At 30.3% G+C, this 9,774-nt stretch overlaps 4 protein-coding genes across 9 annotated transcripts; 1 reads left to right on the plus strand and 3 right to left on the minus strand.

The window, feature by feature from the left end:
- Positions 1–1,427: 1,427 nt before the first annotated feature.
- On the minus strand, positions 1,428–5,213 carry LOC119672745. 6 transcript variants are annotated; one of them, XM_038083863.1, is made up of 3 exons: positions 4,717–5,056; positions 4,549–4,656; positions 1,428–3,866 (listed from the first exon to the last, which is right to left on the minus strand). In XM_038083863.1, exon 3 carries the CDS (start codon positions 3,853–3,855, stop codon positions 1,480–1,482), a length of 2,376 nt encoding a protein of 791 aa, XP_037939791.1. In that variant the 5' UTR covers positions 3,856–3,866; positions 4,549–4,656; positions 4,717–5,056; the 3' UTR covers positions 1,428–1,479. The 6 variants fall into 6 exon arrangements, with proteins under 6 accessions (XP_037939791.1, XP_037939793.1, XP_037939792.1 ...); XM_038083865.1 differs by lacking the exons at positions 4,549–4,656; positions 4,717–5,056 and adding an exon at positions 5,090–5,213; XM_038083864.1 differs by lacking the exon at positions 4,549–4,656 and having other exon boundaries at positions 4,967–5,056.
- Positions 5,214–5,368: 155 nt separating this feature from the next.
- LOC119672748 (26S proteasome non-ATPase regulatory subunit 8-like) lies at positions 5,369–6,519 on the plus strand. Its single transcript, XM_038083869.1, has 4 exons — positions 5,369–5,598; positions 5,682–5,857; positions 5,917–6,124; positions 6,182–6,519. Exons 1-4 carry the CDS (start codon positions 5,488–5,490, stop codon positions 6,485–6,487), a joined length of 801 nt encoding a protein of 266 aa, XP_037939797.1. The 5' UTR covers positions 5,369–5,487; the 3' UTR covers positions 6,488–6,519.
- A 6-nt stretch (positions 6,520–6,525) lies between these two features.
- On the minus strand, positions 6,526–6,976 carry LOC119672749. The gene has a single exon (XM_038083870.1). The coding sequence runs from the start codon at positions 6,904–6,906 to the stop codon at positions 6,601–6,603; it is 306 nt and encodes a 101-aa protein (XP_037939798.1). The 5' UTR covers positions 6,907–6,976; the 3' UTR covers positions 6,526–6,600.
- Positions 6,977–7,051: 75 nt separating this feature from the next.
- Positions 7,052–7,791, minus strand: LOC119668029 (uncharacterized protein C1orf131-like). The gene has a single exon (XM_038077397.1). The coding sequence runs from the start codon at positions 7,649–7,651 to the stop codon at positions 7,091–7,093; it is 561 nt and encodes a 186-aa protein (XP_037933325.1). The 5' UTR covers positions 7,652–7,791; the 3' UTR covers positions 7,052–7,090.
- Positions 7,792–9,774: the final 1,983 nt, after the last annotated feature.

The raw sequence follows: 9,774 nt of genomic DNA on the forward strand, positions 1-9,774 counted from the left end.
TATTGTAATACTATTTAATGTAGTATAATATAATATGAGAATTATGACAAAATGTTTATATTATATAACAAAAATTTAATATAATATGATATGTTATTTAAAATACTATGATATATTATTTAAAATAATATAATACATTATTTTAATATGATATTTTTAATATAGTATTATTTAATATAATATAATATTATTTATTATAATATTATTGAATATTATATTATGTTGTTTAATATATAATTCGATAAACACACCCTTTACATGGTAGGAAAAGGTACTTGGTCGTCTAAATTGACGAGTGGCTCCAGGAAGTACACCCAGACGTTGTAGGAACCATTCGTGTTCGTTAATTTACATGAACATTTTATAAAACTTACTTATTATTGTTATGGATAAATATATTTGAATTAAAGTATTACATAAAAAAACAAAAATGTGTAATTATATAATATATATAAAGGTTTTGTTATAAATTTTAAGGAATAGAACACATTCAATTATTATTTCGTTTTAATTTTTGGATCGCTGCTCCAATTATTAATTATTATTAGAAATTCAAGGTGTTGATGAGCAAGTGAGAAGGCGCAGTAACTTTCTAATACAGTAGCTTAAGTTAAATAATTAAGTTGGATAATTATATTAAAATTGAATTTATTATTATATTTAAACAAAAAAATAATTCGTAAGAAAATAAATATTAATTAATATTATATGTGTTTAACTCATTGCTAATTCCCGAATGTTTTTTAACATTTATATAAATTAATGTAATTAATTAATGAAATCTGGTTTCATAAAAACTGACTTACCTATTTTACTGAGACGATTAAATCGTTTAAAAGATATTTATTTTTATATTTATTATTAATTAATAAATAAAATATTAATTAAAATAAAAACAAAATATTTGAAAACTAAAAAAGAATTAAATGCTGAACGTACTCATAAAGAGTTGCCACACTTATTAAAAATTGCCAAAATTGGAATTTATATCCTTTATTGAATATATTCATTTTACATAAGGAAAGTAAATATATATAACAATATTTGTTGATTTCAAAACATACTTTTTTAATAAGTTTAAATTTTTATTACACTTTTAATTCTATAGAAAACTATCTCGATTTCATAAATTACATTATATCATAAATGAATTTCTAATTATTTAGAAAACCATATTATTAGACTAAAGATTTTTTAATATATTTGAACGCAATTTAACAATCTTGGATAATGTTAAGTTCAAAATAATGAACGCGTTATGCTGCGCCCATATTTTAAAAATGTAACTAATATATGCGTATGATGCAACTCTAACAATATGTGTTACAAAGATAATTGTAATATAAGATTTCATATTGGGAAAAGAAAAAAAACAAATTACGTTCGTAACGAATAATTTATCTACTCGCATTTATACAAAGTCTTAATTACAAAAATCAACAGATTTATTTATTATAGTACATAAAATATCAATATATTTTACTGCATTGTTGTTGCAGTCTCTACTAAATCACTCCCCAAGGTAAGAAGGTCAACGATTTCCAATAAAGTCTCAACCTCACTTAAGTCCCGAATCGTTGTTGGCGCGCCAATTAATTTTACATTTTTGCCTTCAATGTTAGTAAAGAATGTTTTATTTTTAAATATTACAGCTCGATCAAAAGGTAATCTCGATTTCAGTCTATCGTTTACTGATCTACGAAACATTACACATGACGGTTGGTACCTTGCACGATCCTCTTCTGGAATATTTTGTGCGCTTAAGTCACCAGTGTAAGTAGTAAGGTTTGATTTCATAATAACTGACGGTGCTAGTTCGCACAGAGTAACTTTATAACTCCAACTATCTGAGGGAAGTAGCACCTCGCTAGCTTTATTTGCTAATTTAATCATTGGAATTTCAAATTGATTACGAATTGTTACAGGTGCCCGTTCTTCTGGTGGATTGATAACATACCACGTTTCAAAGCATGTAATTTTTTTTATTATTTTGTCGCCGTGTCGTGAAATAACAACTTTTTCTGGAGTCGTTTTTTGTGCCATTTTTTGTGGTAAGCGATTATTTATAGCTGATAAATTTTCCTTAGTAGGAATAGTTTTTTTATTGTGATACTGCGGTTTATCAATATCTAAATCATCCTCAAATTCCTCTTCATCGCCGAGAGAGAGTGGAAAACTTTCATCAGCTGAATCATCCGGATTTGCTATCATCGGTCGGACAGGCTGCATTTTCTTCGCTACTACTGAATTTAATATACGTGGAGCTGGTTTTTCTACTGGTGCAGGTTTCGCAGCTGAATTTTGTGCATTTGTCCTTGTTAATATTTTTTTATTAAGGGTATGATTCAAAATGGTTTTCGTGGCCTTCTTCTGATTGTTTGGAGTGTTTGTAGCAGGAGTAACATCGTTATCGGAGTCTGCTTTCTCTGAACGAATAGTTGTATGTAACGCCTTGCGTCGTCCCCTTATTGAAGATGTTACGGTGCTTTTTGTTGAACTAGTACTAGGACTTTCGTCTTTACTAACTTTCGTGGTAACATTCGCATCTGTTTGTGATATTAGAACGTCTCCTTTTTTATTAATGATATCATTTATATTTACAATTGTAAATGTTGGCATTGCTTCCTTCGGTTTATTTGCGGAACTTGGTTCTACAACATATAATTTGTCTTCCTCTTTCGATCTTTTATCCAATAAATTTTTCGAAGAGGGTGAAGAACTACGCCGTTTTTCGGCAGAGGCTTTTAATAAGTTTAGCGTTTTATTTGCAGAGATTTGGTTTAACTGTAAATCTGAGGAAGGTGGTGTTAAATTTGTTTTATTAATTGTTTTTTCTAACATTTTTCGTTTTTCTTGAATTGCCAACGCATGTTGTTGAATAGAACTTAATTTGTTAACGCTCTTATTATTATTTATTGCATTTAAATTTAAAGATTTACGACTTTGAAGAAACGATTGCTTTAATTGTGGTTCTTTCTTTTCTTCCTTCTCAATCGTTTTAAATTTTGTAAGTGTCATTCCAGCAGATAATAGCAACTTTTTACGAGTGCTGACGCTATCATTATCACTCTCTTCGGTTGATTCGAGAGCTCTTTTCAAATTTGTTTCACTAATTCGTTTAACACTGGATGCGAACGTTTTACGTAATTGTTGTAGTTGTGATGGTGTAGATTTATTAACTGGTGTATTACGCGATATTTGTCCAACTTTGACCGATTGACTCAATCGTGGAGTTTGTACTTTATCTACTTTACGTGGACGTCCTCGTCGTTTTGGTTGAATTACAGGTTCTTCTTCAATCTCCATAAAGTCCTCATCACTATCCCTACTTTTGTCAATAATCTTTACTTCCTTGTCCAAATTTATAATCTCATCAGTATCAGATTCTTTATTGAAGAAATCGTCGCTGCTTGAAGACTCTTTTCGTTGCTTTTCCGATGGAGTAGTCTTCTTACTTGCACTTGCTCCCAATAAAGCCACATTTTTTATTAACTTTGGTGTTACTAAGTCATCACTTGCATATTTTGGATTTGGCTTGATAGCACGACGCGATCTTCCTGCTGCAATAGTGGGGGGTGGTGAGTCAATAACAATATTTTTTAACGATGGTCTACCAGGCTTATTTTTCGATTTGGGTGGCATTATGGATGCTGAAGTTTTTGGAGTTGAAATATCTGATATTGGACGTTTTTTGAGTGGACCTTTGAATTTTTTATCGTCTGTTGGTGTTAATTTTACGCTGTTAGGAGTTGAATTGACTTTTCTGTTTGTAGTTTGCCTAATGTCTGGCAGTCTTACTACGCATAAACGTGTTTTTTTTGCTTCCACAGCTTTGAGTTTTTTGCCACTTCGCATTTTACATAAAACTGTAAGAATATGAGAAACAAAAATAAATATTTAAATTACTTAAAACTGTTTAGGATATAGAAAACATCACTTAAGTCTATTAAATGGTGATGATATTACACTACTGATATTATCATTAAAGGTCACTTTAAAATATCACCAATACTCGACAAGCCGAATTAATTTATTTGCCTTTTCAAAAAACTAACAAGTTCCAAGAAGTTTCTTGCCTGGGTTATCAATATAAGCAATATAGAATTATGATACAGAAATTTTAACAATTTCTTACTAGAAAAATTTGTTTTTAATCTTATAAAGGCTGTTTCATAAATAAACAACACATTAATATGCATATAGAAATATATAATTTACAACCGTTCAATTATATATGGTATCTTTAAAGAACTCAAACTAAACAATTATAAAAATGATTGGTTTACACACCCCAGCGTCTGGCAACGCTTCTCGTATTTTGTCGTATAAGAAATATATATTCTGGCGGGTTTATAATTTTTCATAGACTACATATTGAATATTTATATATTAATATACATCGAGTGCTGATATTTTTTAATAGCAAAATATATTATTTAACGAAAAAACAAAAACAACACTGCAAGTCAAGCACATACTAAAACAATATAATCCTACAAAGTTCCCATTATGTGGTTCTGATTCAAATTTGTCAGTTTGTGAAATTACCATTGTATTATTGCAACTATAGACATATTTTATATAATAAGTACATATTCCATTTGTGCGCTCTTTAATAATAAATTATAACCACAAATTAGTTTTGCCACAACTGTACTGCAATGAAATGAAAATGATGCCAAACAAAACTATAAATTTTACTTTTCTGTTTCTTACACTTTAAGAGTTCGCAACTTTCGTATAAAATAATTTATTACACCAAGCATTCAATTAAAACAAATCACATAAAACATATATTCCCGCGCTTGAAAAATTCACTGCTTTCAGCTACTAAATTCCTGTGTAATTTACACATTAATTAGGCAGTTGAAATTTTATTAATTTTCTATATAGCAATACATTAAATGCACTATGATTCACCAGTTTATGTTGTCCTTCTTTTATAATTTTAATTTTTACTACAAACCGTGTAAAATAACTAATTATTTCTACGCGACAATTTTTAATGTGCCATTAACCAACGCTTTATGACATTTCACAAATAAAATGGCACTGGTAAATCTAAATAAAAGATGCACATAGTGTGTACTTTGTTCTACTTAGTTCGTTGTACTCGACAGCACAGATGCGAGAGCGAACAAGATACTGTTCTCCATCAATAACAATTTGGCATTTCAAGTTTGGAATTTTAATACTCTACATTTTTACGAAAATTGAATACATATTATGAAGTGTAGAAGGTTTTTTCTTTTTTAATTTAACAATTAGATAACTTGTTAATTTTTAAAGTTGTTAAAAACATATCATTGATATTATTTTCTAATTGATAAAGTAATAGATTAGTAAGTTGTCAAAAATATAATTATTTGACAGTTCATAATTCTCCAAATTCATCGCTGACGTTTAGGAAATACAACAATTAAAAAAAATTTCAATTTTAGCAATTCATTACTAGTTTCATCTTGCTGATTTTTTTTTGAGTTAATAATGTCTGCTGAAATAGTGAGCATTGAAAATTTCTACAAAGAACTTAAATCCGAGTGGATAAAAAAACCAAGGAATTTGAAAAAATGTGGGCAGATTCTTGATAAGTTAAAGGTAGTCAATAAGATGTATAAAATATTCTGCACTATATATATATATATAAGAATTATTCTCATATTTACCCATATATCTTTTAGATTGCACTTACGAAACTCTCTTATTTGCCAACTGGTGATCTGAAGTCTTCAAAACATGAATTAATTTTAGCTCGTGACGTGCTTGAAATTGCCGTAGAATATAGTGTCGCCAACAAAGACATACCAGCTTTTGAACGTTATATGTCCCAATTAAAATGTTACTACTATGATTACAAGTGAGTTATTTATTTATGTGAAATAATATTCTATTATCTATTATCATCTTACATTTTAGACAACAGATCGGCGAATCAGAGAATATGTACAAATTACTAGGATTAAATTTATTGTATTTATTATCAGTAATTCGCGTCTCTGAATTTCATACCGAATTAGAGTTATTGTCAGCTGAAGTTATTCAAAAAAACCAATATATACGTCCAATATTGGCACTTGAGCAGTATATAATGGAAGGCAGATACAATAAAATATTCCAAGCCAAGGTATGAAATTTGTAGACTTGTATAATAAATGTATATGTATAAGTTACTGATTTCCAGAATTCTGCGCCATCTGAAATATATAATTATTTTATGGATACGTTACTGGATACTGTACGAGACGAAATCGGAGCTTGTATTGAAAAGTCATACGAAAAGATTTCACCGAAGGAAGCTGCAAGGCGTCTTAATTTAAAATCTGTTGATGAAGTAAGAGCAATTGGTCAAAAACGGAATTGGCTTTTAAGTTCTGATGGCATTTATAATTTCATTGATAAAACTGCAAAGCCTAAAGAAATCTTACCAACAATTGAGTTAGCAGAGCAAGCTATATTTTATGCTAGAGAGCTAGAAATGATTGTTTGAGAACTTTTATACAATAACAAATACAAAATATATTCATACATTTCTTTTATTGCATCAATTAATATTACATTAAGAATAAATTATTCTTTGAGATGAAATTTTTTTTGTTTCATTTACTTCTTTATAGCTGATGGTTGTGGGCAACGGAACTTTGCCATTTCAACTTCTGCTTCTGCATAACTAAAACGGTTGAAACAAAAATATTCCATCACTTTATAAGGTGCATTTGGGGCAGCTCCGGGTCCAACTGGGGTGCTGGTAGGTTCAACACAGTTGCTACTAAGTCCTTTCACATTAGTGTTAATCGATGTGGGTGAGCTAGCAGCAGTACTGGCTTTCGTAGTCGATTTTATTTCCCCACCCGTTTGACTAAACGCACGATGTACAATTCTGTGTAAAACTCCAAAATTTGCACGCATTTTTATGTTTTAGAAAAATGCTTGTGAAATTCACGTAATCACAATACAAAAACAAATGTCAAAAGCATTGACAGTTGAAAGTGGTGAAAAAGAAAACTAGAAAATTAGAAAAAAGGCAGTCATCTTAAGTTATATTTGCATTTTATTCATTACTAATTAATTATATATGTAGGTAATATTATTCTTATTTCTTTTTTGATTTAACAACACCATAATTTTGATCTATTCTTGAAACTGGGGCCCGTTTCTTTTTTAGTTTATCCAATTTCGTTTTACTGCGACATTTCACTGAAGCAGCGCCGGTTTGGTTCTTTCCCAATTGATGGAACTTTTTTCTTTGCTCTCTAATATCTTTAAGTCTCTTCCGTTCATCTTTTAATTCCTTATAATTTTTATATGCTTTCTTGGGAGGTTTGGCACCTAGTTTAACTGCTTGAAAAACTAACATTTTTTTTTGATTTTTGATTACTCGTTGGTTATTCATTGCAAATTTTAAAACTTCATGTCTCGCCGTTTTAATATCAAATTCATTCTTGTCTTTAATTTTATTTTCATTTTGCTTTTCTGTTTTAAATTTATGAATATTTTCGGCAGCATTTTGTTGGTCAATACCATCTCTTGCTGAAGTACTGGCACTAGTTTTTGGTTCAATAAAATGCAATGCTTTAAATTCATTACATTTATTTCTTTTAGCATAGGCTAATGAGGCACGAGTTTGTACAGGTTGAAAGACTTCTTCAGCCATTGGTTTACAATGATTCCTTTTTATTTATTGTTTGTTGATTTTAACACATGTGCAGCACTTGGTTGTTTACAATTTTTGTATATTCACCACTATGTTGAATTATCTATAGAGTCGTAATATTTTGTACTTCTGTCCTTACTGTATATAATTACATGAATCGGCAACAAAATTAAACGATATTTGATTAAAAAATTTATAAACATTTTTAAAATTCATAATTTTCTTCATATATTTATATATTACTAGATAACCCGACAAACGTTGTTTTGCCATATAAATTATTTCTAGTTTCTAGATAAATTCTAGTGTAGACAAAAAGTAACTTACTTATTATAAGTGTGTAAGTATGTGGTATATGCATGAAATAGGCATGGAGCGCTATGAACGAAAAGGAAAATAAAAATAACAAACGCCAAAGTTATTATAGTTTATTTATTAAATTATTAATTTAAAATCAATAGATTTATATGATACCAAGTTCCCTGGCAACAACTGCTGTATCTTCAAATTTAAATTGTCTTGGATTGACTCTAAATAATAATAATGATAATGGGCCAGTAACATTAACCAACAACAGTTGAAGATAAAAGCACTCAGTGTGTCTTGGATTAACTGTAAATAAGCGTTCGATTTAAATGAATTGAGACATGGATCAACTGGTGAAACTTGCTTGCGGGGCATCCATTTTTTTGTTTGAGCCCATGTGAAATAGCGTGGTACTTGTGAATAGAGTAATGTTCTTGCAAAGGCACCAAAATCATCCGTACTATTACACAATTCAAAAAATGCAGTGAGTGTAGTTTTAGGTGGATTTGTACCACGATCAATCACTGTCTCGTTCGTGAAAAATACACGCTGACCGTTTTCAAGATGGACGGCTAACTGAACAGCTGCTGGATCCCGTTCATGAATTAGAAAACCGAAGATACGCCAAGCAGCTTTATTGGAGCTGATGTACCGACCAATTTGGTAGAACGTAATTTCACCGTTTTTGTTCATTGGAGGAGCATTTACATTAGTATTTTCTACTCTAAACACAGCCATATCACTGCCTTTATGGACATACTTATATATTTGATGCTCTTCACAGAACTGCAAAACTCAACATTTATATGAGCATTGTATGTCTTGCTTAGCAGAGGCGAATATGGCACCACCCGCCATTGTCCCCCATTATCGGGATTTCTTCGACGATATATTGGATATTCGTCGGTATTTGTTATAGTATCATTAGTGAAATCTTTAGAAAAATTTTTAGTACATTTTCCATCTGCCATGCAAGGCGAAGACGAAGAAACGAAGTGAATGTAAATGCTCGATGTACTTGTTGGCGTAGTTACATAAAATATTAAGAAAAAAATTTTTCTTTTTCAAAAATATAAAAAAATTTATGTCCAAAAAATAAAAAAGTTTTTGTTAAAGCAATAAGGATATTTTTGTTGGGTAGGGACTCCCTAATCACTTTAGCGGTATGAAAAATAGATAGTAGCCGATTCTCAGACCTACTGAATACGCATATAAAATTTGGACATCGTTTGGCCTTATGACTTATTGATGGTCTTTGCAAATGCCAATCTAATAGAAAATTTAACGCGTTTGAATTAAATTGGCTTGTCTGTGAGAATCATTGGAATTCGTGGCAATAAAACTTATTCGTTTCGGAACTTGCCATTCAAAATGGTGGCTTCAATTTTTTAATTACCAATCGCGTACTATTGCATAGCCGTGGTGGGTTCAAATTCCGAAGTAAAATAATCGGTGATCCAACTTTCAGTCGTAAAATGTGTGGTGGCATGCCTGGCAAATCCAGTGAGTTTAAAAACTCTGCTGGATAGTTTACAACTTCGTTGGTATCACAAACTGTATCGATCGATTTGTTTGATATTAAGTCGCCTGGCAATATCTGTTTTATCTTGAAGTTTAATTCATCAACGTCCACATTTTTTTGCTGCTAATGGCTCTTTCTGCCAGCCACCATGATTTATGTATAGTATGTGTACATCTGGAAATACGCGGTCAATGAGAGCATTAATGCATTATTAACGATAATGCAGATTTTAGGGGGCAGTTTTATGAATTCAGTATTTTCATAGACAACAACTTTTCATATCATAGCAAGTTTT

This window comes from Teleopsis dalmanni, chromosome 1, assembly GCF_002237135.1.
Source record: "Teleopsis dalmanni isolate 2A chromosome 1, ASM223713v2, whole genome shotgun sequence".
Classification (NCBI taxonomy): Eukaryota; Metazoa; Arthropoda; class Insecta; order Diptera; family Diopsidae; genus Teleopsis; species Teleopsis dalmanni.

Coding starts and splice junctions, on each gene's coding strand:
- LOC119672745 (XM_038083865.1), bottom strand. CDS start 3,855: ATGCGAAGTGGCAAAAAACTCAAAGCTGTGGAAGCAAAAAAAACACGT.
- LOC119672748 (XM_038083869.1), top strand. CDS start 5,488: ATGTCTGCTGAAATAGTGAGCATTGAAAATTTCTACAAAGAACTTAAA. Junction 5,858..5,916: donor TGTTACTACTATGATTACAA/GTGAGTTATTTA, acceptor CTTACATTTTAG/ACAACAGATCGGCGAATCAG. Junction 6,125..6,181: donor ATAAAATATTCCAAGCCAAG/GTATGAAATTTG, acceptor ACTGATTTCCAG/AATTCTGCGCCATCTGAAAT.
- LOC119672749 (XM_038083870.1), bottom strand. CDS start 6,906: ATGCGTGCAAATTTTGGAGTTTTACACAGAATTGTACATCGTGCGTTT.
- LOC119668029 (XM_038077397.1), bottom strand. CDS start 7,651: ATGGCTGAAGAAGTCTTTCAACCTGTACAAACTCGTGCCTCATTAGCC.